Below are 15796 nucleotides of genomic sequence, written 5' to 3' on the forward strand. Positions count from 1 at the left end.
CCTTGTTGTTAAAAACTGAAAGACAGTGTACCTTCTTTCTCACATGACTGTACATGCATGTGTCTCTCTGAAGGGGGGGGGGCAGCCTTGCTGAGAGCACTGAGTGAGTGAGTAGCAGGTATGCTGTAGCAGCAGATTCACGCAAAACTCACAGGCAAACACACACATGTACATGGAGACTTCGCTGCTGCTACAGCAGCTACAGTAGCTCCCATGTCTTTGTTCATTTTTTTAAAGAATTTTTTATCTGTTCCCAACATGCCACTGTCTCCCCCCAGCCATAACATGACAGAATGACGTGTTAGTAAACATCTGGTGTTACATTCTGTTTTTATTGCATATATACCATCTACTAATCCATTATTATTATGATTATTATTAATGTCATCTTTAAATATTTTCATAATATTCTGTTTTTCAGGATATTCTATTTGTATACAGTGTATTTTTTTATTTCTTTGCATTACATTTACTTGTTTGCAATATGCATATTGCACCTTTTCTGTTCTGCACCAAATGTTTGTCTCTGCTCTACATACTTGTTATTGTATGTAATTGGAGTCAATAACAATTTATCTTAGTCTTTCACCAAAATGGAATCTATCTATATAGACTAGTTACACCTTCACAGGGAAGTGGTGAGCTGTACCATAGAGTGGTTTTATTGGGAAGAGGCAGGGGTACAAGCGCATGAAGGTTAGGCTTAGGGGCGGTCTGAGAGGAGTACGCACACGGCTCTGTCGTCTCCCAGCTCCGAGGAAGTCCAGCTGGCCAAAGGCGTCCGTGGGCTGCTCCGAGGAGTGCTGGATGCTTTCCCACCGGCTCACAATGGCTGTGCTAAAGTAATCCCCCACGGCCACTGCGGTGTGTGTGTCCCGTGAGGCTCCACACTGGCAGAGGGCCCCATTGCTGAGGGAGTGAGGAAGAGACCATATGTCACTATGGGGGAGCACCACTTCCTGCTCACTAACCTTTGACACGTGAGTGCCTGGGGTACTAATATTAATGTTTTTTAAAGAACAGCATCTATCCTTAATATAAATGTTTTCCCAAGCTGCTACCTGAATTTTGCCACACTTTACACAAATAAGGGGACACAAATAATGTAGTATTATGCTATTTCTTATATATTAATTAACCACAAATTAAGTGTTACTACAAACTTGTAATTTGACTCATCAACTCTTCTTTAATCTCAGGTTTGTTCATCATTAGTGAATTGTCACACATCTTGTATCACAAGCAAGTACTATATTTTCGTATTATATCTGTTAATTATGAAAACCTTCATAAACTACTGCAGGAAACACTGAAAGTAGTACTGTGGGAACAAATAATGAATAACACATAAAAAATACCAATTTCATGTTTGTTCATCATTAATGAACTGTAACATCATTTATCCCAGGCAGTTAGTATATCTGTTAATTCTGTAAATCTTAGCTAACTACTGAGGGAACTACTGAAGAAACAAGCAATGAATAACACAAGTGAAATACTGATGTCATTAATGAATCATGACACATCTTTCATCATTCTCTTAATTAGTAACTATATTTGCTCAAGATTTATTCATAATTTGTACTTGAGTAGTAACTGAGTTACTACTAAGTATTTGTGTCCCCTTAAATACAGTGGTACCCTGTATTCTTTATCTCCTGGAGGTGTCAATAATTTCACAAATGGCTGTATATTTCCAATTAACTCAAGTTAATAATGGCCTCAAAAGATTACCTGCCCATATTGGACTGACATTGCCTTTACCTATTCAGAGAAACCAATGGTTCTATCTCTGCTGTGTCATGTTTGTATTTTATTTTTTAACGGCCAAATTCCTCAGCTCTGTTTATATCTGTTTTGGAGAAACACAAAAGATCATGGCCTTGTGATGTATTAATTACTTTAGGTTTTGATAAACTGACTGCGAGTTGTTTGTGTATTTTGAAAGTTTTACTTATTTAACAGGTTAAAATTCAAACTTAGATTTTTTTTTCCTAAGGAAAAAATGTTTTTTTGAAAATATGAGGTGCAGTTTTTTAAATGGTATGTATAATCTAAGTTAATGGCAATTCTTTTCTTAACAGTCAAAGTGATTTTGTCTGTATAATCATTATTTTCTAGTTTTTTTTTCTACCAAAAAAACTTTTGCAAAATTCCAGAGTCATGATGTTAATTTTTACTTGATAATTAATTCAGCTTGCTATTTAATCTCTGAAACTGAAGCGAACAGCGAAAAGTTATGGCTTCTACTGAGTCTTCATCCTGCGTGAAATCTATTCAAACTATATAATTTATGAACAGTGTGGGTTACATTAAAAAATAAAATACATATTAGCCACCTTACATGACATTAGGATGGTAGATACAGAGGAAGTAAAAAATTTGCTTGCTTGTTTGCAAATCATGAGACAGTACCAACGCACATACACGCAAAACATCTCCACACACAAATTGCTTAGGATAAATTTGAATTTCTGTTTGTCACGCCCGGCTCGTCCGATCCTCGTGTGTGCCACGCCCCCTCATCATCCATGTGTGCATTTCTGATTGTGCACAGCTGTTATTTCAACTTGTCTCTTGTATATCAGTCCACGTCTTGCCCTGTCTGATGGACATTGATGTTATGTGCATCGCTGCACCCCCCAGTCATCCCTATTAAACCCTCGTTTTCCCGTATTCCACCTTCCTGCCTCGTCCTTCGCCGCTTCCAGCCTGCCCGTCCACCACGGAGCCTAAGACTGTTGACTCTGTTGAATTTAGCTAAAACAAAACCTTTGGCAGAAACACCTCAAAGACAGTGCATCACCGGGGCATCAATTTCAAATATTTTAAACCACACTAAGATAAACACTAATTTGATTGCTGATTGATTTACTAAATGAGCAAATAAAGTTACCATATTTCATTAGCACATAGATAATGCACATCTGGAAAGGCAACAAGGCCTCCTTGACCGACCCATAACAAGACAAACAGAGAATGCAGTAGTAACTCAATGTGTCACCTTCTAGCTGCAGCGATCAGCACAAGGTTCTGTGGTTGACCATTGTGTAAAATAACCGTGAATGACCTTAGCCAAAGTGCTGCCAGGCATTTCACACGTAACCAGCTGAAAGACACTATGTAGCAGCCAGTGACCTGCACATTCATACTGCAGCGTTATTGAGTTTGTCCTTAATGACTAACAAGTAGTAACTAGCTACATGTCCAGATTGCTGCCTCTAACAGGGTGGGTGTCGTGGGGGTATTCATCCCCCCTCAAATGAGCCATTGACCCCCCCCCCCCAAAAAAAAAAAATAATAAAAAAAAACACCACCCTCCAAGGAGGCCTTTTATTTGATTTTAATTTTTTAGAAATAATCCAACAAAATTTTTTCAAATAAACTCTTTTAATCTCTTTCTTAAAAAAAAAGAGAACCTCTGCAATATCTTACATCATTATTTCATTGAAGCTTAAATACTGGTTTTCACTGTAAGATCTTGAAAATACCATAAGTGTGTGGAAATGCATAGCATTACTGAATATTTAATTTAAAAATAAAAGTGAAATCAAATACCTTGTTTCATGTTATTTAAATGTTAAAAATGAAGCTTAAAACCTCCATTCTCCATATTGCAGATCCCAGTAAATATTCTCAGTAAGTATACCAATATGAGTAGGTAGTCATATGAGGCCATTAACAACTTCAGCCTGAGGTACAGAATGGTGCATTAATACAACAAATAAAAATACATCTACTTGAGCTCCCGGAAGTTCTTAAACTGGGATAAAAAAATAAAAAAAAGATCATGTAGTCACCAGTGATGTTACAGTAACACACTGTTCTTTAAACACCACATAAAAACAAATATTCATGTGTTCTTACATTTTCATTGTTTTCACCTTGTACTTACAAAGAAACAATAACACACCCCCTTTAATGATGATATTAATTAACAAATCAGGCAAGCTCACCCACAGAGGTCAAAGGTCAAAGAGGGGACCGTAAACTTCCATAGAGAAAGAAGTCAATGATTCCTTAACATCTGTCATCACAGTGCATAAACTGGATTAACAGTGAATGGCCACAAATACTGTACCTAAATGAATCTTCTACAAAGGTCGTACACACTCTCTTCTTGATGATTTTAGGAATCCAGCTCTGAAATGGAAGAACTGTCAATTGCTGGCACGGTACTGCAAACACAATATACAACATCCATCATCTAACTGCTTCACTCTGCAGGCATCTCCTTGGATAAAAATGTGGAATTTGAGAGTGAGAAAAATAACTCGCACATTTCTAGAAGCTGAAGAATTTGAGGTCATTGGACAAAATGATTACAATTAATTTCTAACGGAAGTTAGAGACAGAGCAACTAAATACCAGTGGTGGAAGTGAAGAAGTTTTTCTGTGCCATAACATAGCTGTTACAAACTCATAGCTCTATAAAATGCACATCTTTTATACATGCTATTTATAGGTTTTTTTTTTAATGGATCGGAGTATGCAGAATATCTGTACCTTTCCCATAATTCCCCTCGATTAGTACGGGATTCACATGTTACATTCAGTATTGAGTTGGATGGACTGACAGTGGAAAGAATTAGCATTAGAAACACAGGCCACTAATTGTAATAGTTGCTGGCTATGGGACTTTGCTGCTATTTCATTGAAGCAGAAGAAAAGTCCAGCTAGATAAATGGGGGGGAAATGATAGGCTTTTTCTGAGAAAAATGGATGGAGAGGGATGGTAATTCTTAGAATTGCCCTTCAGAGTATAGTAGGTGGGCGAACAGAACAAGCAAAGAAAATGCAGCAATATCAAATTCATTTTACACTGAAGGGCAAGAACAAAATGAGTTTTCTTCATAGCTTTACTATAAGCCTGGTACGACTTTTCTCCTGATTTCCCTGTAAGCTTCTCTTCACCTCAACCCCCAAACTATGCTGCACCATTCTTACGGGCCTAAGGTGCGAACGCAGACGCCCATATTAAACGTGTCCTTACAGAGGGTTTCCCCCCGATCTTAAACACACCACCTTACTTATATTATCGAAAACAACGCAAACACGACTGAATTTTATACTGTTTTTAAATACTGACTGAAATTGTCAATTTGGAGCTCAACCAAGAAAGGAATGGCATGAATTGACATTTAAAGATAAAAGAATTTTCCTTATGCAAAACTCGTTGTCATTTCAACTTAAAATGCAGCAAAATAATAACAAGCGTTAGTAAACAGCTAGCAGAATACCAAGAAATTCATCGACGACAAATAAGACAGGAGAAATTGCGCGTTTAAAAATCCGGATATGCAAGTTTCCAGTACTGTATTAGTTTGCCCAACTTCTGACGGGAAGTAGTCACATACTTATACCCTTAACGCAAACGCCATTTAAACCATACCTGCATATATAGCTATTCAAATAATCACGGCGTTTTCCCTATGTTTTCAGTTTAAAGAACGTAAGAAAGTTCAAAGAATCAAAGTAAAAGAAAGTCCAGAAGGAGCGCCTTCGGTACCTGATCTTTATCCGTCCCCGTCGCCGCACGCTTCCCTCCGCCCTCGTCTTTCTTCGCCTCTCTCATATTTCCTCGGACTGTATGCAACCCAGTGTCGGTAAATGTGAATGTGTCCTCGGTGAAACTACTAAAAGCTGCGTTATTCGTTCTTCTGCAGTAAATACAGCCAAAATGTGTCAGTGGCCTTATGCGTAGAGCAATAGCCGGTGTGCGGTATATGAACGCGCAGGTGAGGGTGTGGTTTAACGTGGGCAGGTAGGAAGAGGGAATCGAACAGGGACGGATGTTATTTTCACTGTCAAATAGACAGATACAAAACTATGACAGAACATATTTTTAAGCATGACACTGAGAAAGACAAATGAGTATATTTTATTTAAAATAAATGTAACTTCTATAAACATTGTTTCTTTTGATCTCAAAATTTCCACACAGAAAGGTCCACAGTTTTAATATTTATATTAATTAAACTTCTAGGCTATATATACACATGAGTTGTACAGGTGAAACCAGTCAGCTGTACAGTTTATAGGTAAATGCTGCTGTCTGTATCTCTTTCTTTTGGGTTTTTTGCCCATGCAGTCCGCCATCCTTCTCCTGCCTTCCTTGCTTCCTTCTTCTTCCTCTCCGTCTCTATAGCAACCCACACAGATCTGTGGAACATTCACTTTGCCACCTATCTCCCGTAGCCCTGGGGGTCGTTGGCCTTGCGGGACTCGTCCTTGCCGCTTGTTTTGCCCATCCGATACAGCGTGTTGGCCAGAATGTGGACCTGGCAGGTTCCAAGGTGACAGCCCCTCTGGAAAGCCCGTCTCAGACGGACCCTGGACTCAGCGCTGAGAGACAGAATAGAATGAGAGTGGAACAGGACAACAGCTCAGGATAAAACCCAAAGCAACATACATTGTTTACCAAGAATTCATGGAAGTAACAAAAGCATTCAGTAATTCACATGTACTGCCCAGATAGGCCTTTCACAACCCTAGAATGAACCCTGCAAGCATAATACAAGGTCAGTAAGTGCTGACTTTGTTTTGTAAGTCTGTATGAAGCACCTGTTGGTTTGTTGCACAGCGACCTGTAGTCCCATTTGCTGGATGTCTCTTTTCAAAATTTTCTCTTCCTTCTTGATGGTTAATATCTCCAGTAAAGGCAAGAATGTCTGTGATGTGTTGCTGGATACAACACTGGATAAGAAACAGTATCATTATTTTTTAATATCATTGTTATATATTTATACTTAAATCTTTGTCTAAAAGTTTGTATTGTTGTTTGTGTTAAACAGCAAAATTGGAAGTGTGGAATTTTTTTTTGTGCAACAGGGCTAGTATAATTTTGTGTGTGAGAGTGAGTGTATATGCATGTGAGTGTGTGAGTAAGGGTGTGTGTGTGTGTTTGTGTATGTGAGAGTATCTGTGTGTGTGTGAGTGTGTCTAAGTGTGTCATCCAGGTGCACATTACATTGTGGGTACCAAATGTCCCCACGATGTAATACAAACTTGTTATATTGACGTTGTGGGGACCATTTTTTCGGTCCTCACAAGGGTAAATTCAATTTTATAAAAAGTGTAATCAAAAAACTAAAAATGCTAAAAGACTTGTCATTAAGGTTAAGGTTGTCATTTTTGGGATAAAGGTTTTGACCATATAAATTAATGGACAGTCCCCAGAGTACAGGCCTCTTTGTGTGAGTGTGTGTGTATGAATGTGTGTGTATGTATGTGCGTTTGTGTGAGTGAGTGTGTGTGCATTATTCACATACACACACTCATTCGGTTTGGCATACCTGTGAGGGGTGGGGCTGTGAGGTGAGGCTGTCAGGAGTGGTAACCTGAGGCTCAGCAGGAAGAGCAGCGCCACGCCTGTGGTGTGCATACTGATGAGAGGGCACAGGTGAGGGGCAGCACACAGCTCACAGGGCGACAAAGGGAAGGGACAGAAGAGGGGAGAGCCAGCACACAGCTCACGGTGTGACAAAGGGGAGGGACAGCAGTGGGGAGAGCCAGCACACAGCTCACGGGGTGACAAAGGGGAGGGACAGCAGAGGGGAGAGCCAGCACACAGCTCACGGGGCGACACTGGGAAGGGACAGCAGAGGGGAGAGCCAGCTCACGGGGCGACACAGGGGAGGGATAGCAGAGGGGAGAGCCAGCACACAGCTCACGGGGCGACACTGGGAAGGGACAGCAGAGGGGAGAGCCAGCTCACGGGGCGACACAGGGGAGGGATAGCAGAGGGGAGAGCCAGCACACAGCTCACGGGACGACAAAGGGGAGGGACAGTAGAGGGGAGAGCCAGCACACAGCTCACGGGGCGACAAAGGGGAGGGACAGCATTGGGGAGAGCCAGCACACAGCTCAAGGGGCGACAATGGCGAGGGACAGCAGAGGGGAGAGCCAGTACACAGCTCACGGGGCGACAAAGGGGAGGGACAGCAGAGGGGAGAGCCAGTATACAGCTCACGGGGCGACAAAAGGGAGGGACAGCAGTGGGGAGAGTCAGCACACAGCTCACGGGGCGACACTGGAGAGGGACAGCAGAGGGGAGAGCCAGTACACAGCTCACGGGGCGACAAAGGGGAGGGACAGCAGAGGGGAGAGCCAGCACACAGCTCACGGAGCGACACACTGGAGGGACAGCAGTGGGGAGAGCCAGCACACAGCTCACGGGGCGACACTGGGGAGGGACAGCAGAGGGGAGAGCCAGCTCATGGGGCGACACAGGGGAGGGACAGCAGAGGGGAGAGCCAGCACACGGCTCACGGGGCGACACAGGGGAGGGACAGCAGAGGAGAGAGCCAGCACTCAGCTCACGGGGCGACACAGGGGAGGGACAGCAGAGGGGAGAGCCAGCTCACGGGGCGACACAGGGGAGGGACAGCAGAGGGGAGAGCCAGCACTCAGCTCACGGGGCGACACCGGGGAGGGACAGCAGAGGGGAGAGCCAGCTCACGGGGCGACACAGGGGAGGGACAGCAGAGGGGAGAGCCAGCACACAGCTCACGGGGCAACACAGGGGAGGGACAGCAGAGGGGAGAGCCAGCACTCAGCTCACGGGGCGACACTGGAGAGGGACAGCAGAGGGGAGAGCCAGCTCATGGGCCGACACAGGGGAGGGACAGCAGAGGGGAGAGCCAGCACACAGCTCACGGGGCGACACAGGGGAGGGACAGCAGAGGAGAGAGCCAGCACTCAGCTCACGGGGCGACACAGGGGAGGGACAGCAGAGGGGAGAGCCAGCACTCAGCTCACGGGGCGACACCGGGGAGGGACAGCAGAGGGGAGAGCCAGCTCACGGGGCGACACAGGGGAGGGACAGCAGAGGGGAGAGCCAGCACTCAGCTCACGGGGCGACACCGGGGAGGGACAGCAGAGGGGAGAGCCAGCTCACAGGGCGACACGGGAGGGACAGCAGAGGGGAGAGCCAGCACACAGCTCACGGGGCGACACAGGGGAGGGACAGCACACAGCTCACGGGGCAACACAGGGGAGGGACAGCACACAGCTCACGGGGCAACACAGGGGAGGGACAGCAGAGGGGAGAGCCAGCACACAGCTCACAGGGCGACACAAGGGAGGGACAGCAGAGGGGAGAGCCAGCTCACGGGGCGACACAGGGGAGGGACAGCAGAGGGGAGAGCCAGCACTCAGCTCACGGGGCGACACTGGAGAGGGACAGCAGAGGGGAGAGCCAGCTCATGGGCCGACACAGGGGAGGGACAGCAGAGGGGAGAGCCAGCACACAGCTCACGGGGCGACACAGGGGAGGGACAGCAGAGGAGAGAGCCAGCACTCAGCTCACGGGGCGACACAGGGGAGGGACAGCAGAGGGGAGAGCCAGCACTCAGCTCACGGGGCGACACCGGGGAGGGACAGCAGAGGGGAGAGCCAGCTCACCGGGCGACACAGGGGAGGGACAGCAGAGGGGAGAGCCAGCACTCAGCTCACGGGGCGACACCGGGGAGGGACAGCAGAGGGGAGAGCCAGCTCACAGGGTGACACAGGGGAGGGACAGCAGAGGGGAGAGCCAGCACACAGCTCACGGGGCGACACAGGGGAGGGACAGCACACAGCTCACGGGGCAACACAGGGGAGGGACAGCAGAGGGGAGAGCCAGCACACAGCTCACAGGGCGACACAAGGGAGGGACAGCAGAGGGGAGAGCCAGCTCACGGGGCGACACAGGGGAGGGACAGCAGAGGGGAGAGCCAGCACTCAGCTCACGGGGCGACACTGGAGAGGGACAGCAGAGGGGAGAGCCAGTACACAGCTCACGGGGCGACAAAGGGGAGGGACAGCAGAGGGGATAGCCAGCACACAGCTCACGGGGCGACACCGGGGAGGGACAGCAGAGGGGAGAGCCAGCTCACGGGGCGACACGGGAGGGACAGCAGAGGGGAGAGCCAGCACTCAGCTCACGGGGCGCCACTGGAGAGGGACATCAGAGGAGAGAGCCAGTACACAGCTCACGGGGCGACAAAGGGGAGGGACAGCAGAGGGGAGAGCCAGCACTCAGCTCACGGGGCGACACAGTGGAGGGACAGCAGTGGGGAGAGCCAGCTCACGGGGCGACACAGGGGAGGGACAGCAGAGGGGAGAGCCAGCACACAGCTCACGGGGCGACACAGGGGAGGGACAGCAGAGGAGAGAGCCAGCACTCAGCTCACGGGGCGACACAGGGGAGGGACAGCAGAGGACAGAGCCAGCACTCAGCTCACGGGGCGACACAGGGGAGGGACAGCAGAGGGGAGAGCCAGCACACAGCTCACGGGGCGATACAGGGGAGGGACTGCAGAGGGGAGAGCCAGCACACAGTTCACGGGGCGAGACAGGGGAGGGACAGCAGAGGGGAGAACCAGCACTCAGCTCACGGGGCAACACCGGGGAGGGACAGCAGAGGGGAGAGCCAGCTCACGGCGCGACACAAGGGAGGGACAGCAGAGGGGAGAGCCAGCACACAGCTCACGGGGCGACACAGGGGAGGGACAGCAGAGGGGAGAGCCAGCTCACGGGGCGACACAGGGGAGGGACAGCAGAGGGGAGAGCCAGCACTCAGCTCACGGGGCGCCACTGGAGAGGGACAGCAGAGGGGAGAGCCAGCACACAGCTCACGGGGCGACACCGGGGAGGGACAGCAGAGGGGAGAGCCAGCTCATGGGGCGACACAGGGGAGGGACAGCAGAGGGGAGAGCCAGCACTCAGCTCACGGGGCGCCACTGGAGAGGGACAGCAGAGGAGAGAGCCAATACACAGCTCACGGGGCGACAAAGGGGAGGGACAGCAGAGGGGAGAGCCAGCACACAGCTCACGGGGCGACACAGTGGAGGGACAGCAGTGGGGAGAGCCAGCTCACGGGGCGACACAGGGGAGGGACAGCAGAGGGGAGAGCCAGCACTCAGCTCACGGGGCGACACAGGGGAGGGACAGCAGAGGAGAGAGCCAGCACTCAGCTCACGGGGCGACACAGGGGAGGGACAGCAGAGGAGAGAGCCAGCACTCAGCTCACGGGGCGACACAGGGGAGGGACAGCAGAGGGGAGAGCCAGCACACAGCTCACGGGGCGACACAGGGGAGGGACTGCAGAGGGGAGAGCCAGCACACAGTTCACGGGGCGAGACAGGGGAGGGACAGCAGAGGGGAGAACCAGCACTCAGCTCACGGGGCAACACCGGGGAGGGACAGCAGAGGGGAGAGCCAGCTCACGGCGCGACACAAGGGAGGGACAGCAGAGGGGAGAGCCAGCACACAGCTCACGGGGCGACACAGGGGAGGGACAGCAGAGGGGAGAGCCAGCACTCAGCTCATGGGGCGACACAGGGGAGGGACAGCAGAGGAGAGAGCCAGCTCACGGGGCGACACAGGGGAGGGATAGCAGAGGAGAGAGCCAGCTCACAGGGCAACACAGGGGAGGGACAGCAGAGGAGAGAGCCAGCACTCAGCTCGGCAGCTAATTGGTTTGTTACTAGTTGGCTACAGTTATCAGACCTGTCGACCTGCTAACAAAAATATCGATGTAATATGAAGTTCCAGTATAATTAAATTTAATAGTAAATAATTACTAAATAGTTAATAATTAATGATTGACTGAACAACGGTATACATAGTCATGCATGCAAATAAACATATAATTAAAATTAAGTGATATCAGATTGGTATATATAACATTTAGCATAAATAGTTTTTTTGTATAATGGTGAAATTGTGAACTTACCCTTTAATAAAAAATAATTGTTCTAACTTTGCTGTGTTAAGTTTGTCTTTTGATTCCCTTTCTCTCTGGCTCTGTCTGTTTCCCGCTTCACTCCTTCTCTCTCAGTCCTTTTATAAGATGAACTGAAGGTGGGAGGGGGGCTCTATGTCTAAGAATGGCTTCTTCCTCCGCTCCTCCTTGTTCTTTGACTCAACTATTACTATCAATGACCCAATACATTGCTAGTATTTAATTATCAATTCAATTTTAAACTTCTCCTCGTCTTGCTGTATTGTACCCCTGAAATTCTAAAGGATGTTTCTGGATTTGTTTTCAAACCCTTAAGCTCTGTATCAGGTTTGCTTTCTTAAATGACGTCGCTCAACCTCTGTCATCATTCTTCTCGCCGCCTGCCTTTCTGCATTTTTTTTGTCCGGGAGGGATTGTTTCATTTCCATCACCTGCAGGAAACATCGGCCAAAAATAACTCCATCTTGCTCACTGGCCTGCTGTGAACATCACAATCTGCTCCCTCAGTGACCGTCACTCTGTTGCTGTTTTTCTTTCAGCCACTTGTACCTGTGAATGACATAGACACTCTTTGTGTCTGGAGTCGTGTGTGCTGAATTAGGGCTCTGTTTCTAAGAACCCATCACCAAAAACTGCAGTCTGACAGAAAGTTGGTTTGCTCCTAAGCATGTTAAGATGCTAGATCTGGTTATACTAAAATTTGGACAGTGCAGGAAAACATTATACTTCATATTACCCAACACCCTTCCAAAAGACCAGGGAGAAACAAGATTGTTGGGCTGTTTTCTTTTCTCACCATGGCCCGGTTCCCATCTTTCTTACCCTTTTAGTTTCCTCCCTGAGTCCATTGTGCACTTTTCCTGCAAGAAACATCTGGAGGTGTTTGTCCGTCAGCAGCACTTTGACTCACTATGCTTAGAAATACATGCACACAATCAAGTGTCTACAGCAGGCAAAACGTCTGCCAAAAAGCAAGGTGCATGGACCTAAAGCCCCATTGTAAACTGGATAAAACACACATAACAAATATCAACCTGGAGATGGGATCCTGATTTAGTAGAGTTTAGTAGAGTTTAATTGGGTGAGACTGAAACAGTCTTTTTTGTGTCGGTCAATGCTAAAATTATATATGGAATTTAATCCAAAAGAATGTTTGTCTAATAGTACCTTTAGTGATAAGAATGCTTTGTTAAATGAATCTTTGTCTCTTTGTCCAGATTTGTGTCTTCTGTGATGTTGCAGATGGACCTGTCTGACAATAAAGTAATGCCATCATCATCCTTGTAACGATCTTGAAAGATTGTGCTTGGTGTTTTCACTCTTTTCCAAGTAGAAGATAGCAGAAAATGTATATTTTCCTTCGTTCTCACTGATACATTGTAATAATCCGTTCATGCATTTGTATTAAGTGCCTGTTATTGTTTATAGGGCAAAGAAATTCCATCCATCCATCCATTTTCCAAACCGCTTATCCTACTGGGTCGCGGGGGGTAGAACAAGAAATTATTTTAAGTAATTTATAGACAATATTTTAGGTCACGTAGTATGACCCCACATTGATTTTGAGTGAAAGGTAGAGTGGATGTTGCATTAAAATTGCAGCTGGTCTCGATCAGAGATGCATGAGCCATGCTAGTGGATCTCACCCCCCGCTGAAGCAGCTCACTAGTCCCGTGCATCCACCTCATTTTACAGCTTCTACCTCAATATTTCTCAAGGTCCAGAGACTAAACTAATTGACATTATTCAAAGATAAGCCAAAACTTGGAGATGTATGCAACACCATAGACACTTCAGCGATTGTACCCTACTGTAATTACAAAAAAACATTAATGAGTTTAATCCCATAGTATATAAAGTAGTTTTTACCACTTACTGGTTTATACTCCTCGATCATTATCAATTTTTATTAAAAAAAACAAAAATAGGTTCATGACTTTCTAATAATTTTAATATGCTTTTTTCAAAATGTGCTTTGATTAATGTCATTGTCTTGTTTTTTTCCACTTTTTTGCATCATCTGTGTAAAGGAAATTCGGAATGCAGAAGTTCTTTGTTACAGTGTCCAATTAGTGATAATAAAAATTAATCTATCTTACTGTACTGCTTTATTGTTGTTATTGCTGCTGCTGCTGTTGTTATTATTATAAATGACCTTTTCAGGTTAATGAGACTGTGTATACCTGATACATAATACACAGTAACCCTCTTAAGAGTCAGTGCCTCTCTGCATTCTCTTGCCCCAAACATATTTTTCCAATCGCTCCTGAACCAGACATCCTGTTTTTTGTCATCACCGCTTAATGCCAACAAGTGTAAAGGTTATTTTTTTTGTTTGCCCGCTGGGTACAAGTCTGAGTATCCTGTCAGGAAGTAGGTCTGATCACCTGTGTACTGACTCTCCCCTGCAGAGACTGATGGGTCTGGCAGCCGAATGCAGGTCCAGCACACCGAAGTGCGGTGCTTAAGTTGGACACTCTTAGGCTGCTGTCAGGAGGAGAGTTTTACGGTGACATCTGGTGTAATTTTCTCGCAGTTCTTTTGATTTATGACCCCGCTTTGATCTTAAGACAAAGGATGATGCTTCACTTGAAATTCTGACTGTTCATTCGTGTTATTTCTAGTTGTCCCACCGGTTTCCACAGGGAACTGTCTGGAAGAAGTTTTGTCAAAGCATTGGATATCCGGACAATGAGGGAATCCGTTCCTTTTTTCCACCTCCCAAAGGCTTCCCTGTTATTGGGGACAATTTCCTTCGGTGAGATGTGGCTTTGGACTGCACTCGAACGGGATTCTGTGAATGTCAGAAAAAAACAACAGCCCAGCGTGATATTGTGTACATGCTACCCCTCAGGACTGTCTCCTTAGTCTTTAGGAAACTGTGCTTATATTGTACTTGGAATGTATAATAATATAATTATTCGACAAACATAAGACAAGGGGTTGGTTTGATTTCAGCATTGCTGGGGACCAGATTAGCCTGACCCCCCGCCCTCATAAACACACATGGTACTACCACAATGTTGTTACAATTGTAAGACAAAAACAAAGGATACATAAGGATAACTAAATGCTGTTTAATGAGACAACATGCTCGTATCAATGCTTCGTAAAACATTTCAGTCTGGAGATCTTCATATAAAGGCAGTAAAAGCACAGTTCAAAGAAATATCCCATTTTGTATGATACGGCACAGAACTATAATCACAAAATGGAGAACAAGTCATACCCTCCCCCCATGCTATACAGCCTCACATTCAGCTCACACAGTGCTCAATTTACTTTTTATTCTCACATATTATTATTATACCGTGTTTTTCACAAAACAACATTGATTTTTGTTGATAATTAAACCACTGTAGTTATGTGCAATTAAAACTTGTGTAGTAAAATAACTATAGTTTCTTAGCTATGTAGCATTTCTTTATGTGTGTATAATTGTGTAATATGCTTATTAATGTTATCAGAGTTATGACAGGAACAAGAACACAAGAGAAAAAGGAATTGCGTATACAAATGCTTATCTAATATTAGCTGTTTAGCAGTAGGAATGATGCACATATTTTTAAACCCACCTAAATATATGATTTACATTGCTGTTTAATTCTGAAAGATCTGTTCTAAACTATGCTGTGCTTTATGCCCATAATTCTGATTAGAAAATATAAGGGGTCTCACACATATATATATATATATATATATATATATATATATATATATATATATATATATAATTGTTGCCATAAATATTTCTCTATTCTTAAGACTTTATGCAAATATCAAATAAAGTGTTAGAGTGTTTCCTATAGCACCAGGTTTTTCACACAGCTGGATTTTTTACGGTTTATGTCTAGCGAATAACAATGTAAGACTAAAATGAAATGATGAATTCAGCTCACCCTATCATATATTTTGTCTCTTATATAATTTTGCGGCACTTTCGTATTTTTGAATTAGTTGTATTGAAATGTTACTAATTTATGCTTATTCTGCACAAGACTTGCCATGAATTTATTTATTTTTTGTCTGGTGGAAAGAAGACAGGATATGACAATGCCAAGGAGAGGC

The 15796-nt window shown here is 45.5% G+C and overlaps 3 protein-coding genes across 8 annotated transcripts in view; 1 reads left to right on the forward strand and 2 right to left on the reverse strand.

Annotated features, from left to right (window-relative positions):
* The window catches only part of LOC125741688 (transient receptor potential cation channel subfamily M member 4-like), a 28421-nt gene extending 22668 nt beyond the window's left edge, over positions 1–5753 (reverse strand). For all 5 annotated transcript variants that reach the window (XM_049012905.1, XM_049012904.1, XM_049012907.1 and 2 more), the window contains exons 1-3: positions 5510–5753; positions 4082–4143; positions 732–909 (exon numbers count right to left, since the gene is read on the reverse strand). In XM_049012905.1, the coding sequence (XP_048868862.1) occupies positions 732–909; positions 4082–4143; positions 5510–5575 (306 nt within the window). In that variant the 5' untranslated portion in view covers positions 5576–5753. The remainder of the gene's footprint in view (positions 1–731; positions 910–4081; positions 4144–5509) is intronic.
* The window catches only part of LOC125741700 (carbonic anhydrase 4-like), a 250869-nt gene that overhangs the window by 143341 nt on the left and 91732 nt on the right, over positions 1–15796 (forward strand). The window lies entirely within an intron of this gene.
* Positions 7575–13625, reverse strand: LOC125743172 (keratin-associated protein 10-3-like). Its single transcript, XM_049015891.1, has 8 exons — positions 13598–13625; positions 10380–10578; positions 10227–10297; positions 9580–9741; positions 9070–9173; positions 8856–8978; positions 8024–8185; positions 7575–7682 (listed from the first exon to the last, which is right to left on the reverse strand). The coding sequence occupies exons 1-8, from the start codon at positions 13623–13625 to the stop codon at positions 7575–7577; spliced, it is 957 nt and encodes a 318-aa protein (XP_048871848.1).

Source organism: Brienomyrus brachyistius, chromosome 5 (genome assembly GCF_023856365.1).
Source record: "Brienomyrus brachyistius isolate T26 chromosome 5, BBRACH_0.4, whole genome shotgun sequence".
Lineage (NCBI taxonomy): Eukaryota > Metazoa > Chordata > Actinopteri > Osteoglossiformes > Mormyridae > Brienomyrus > Brienomyrus brachyistius.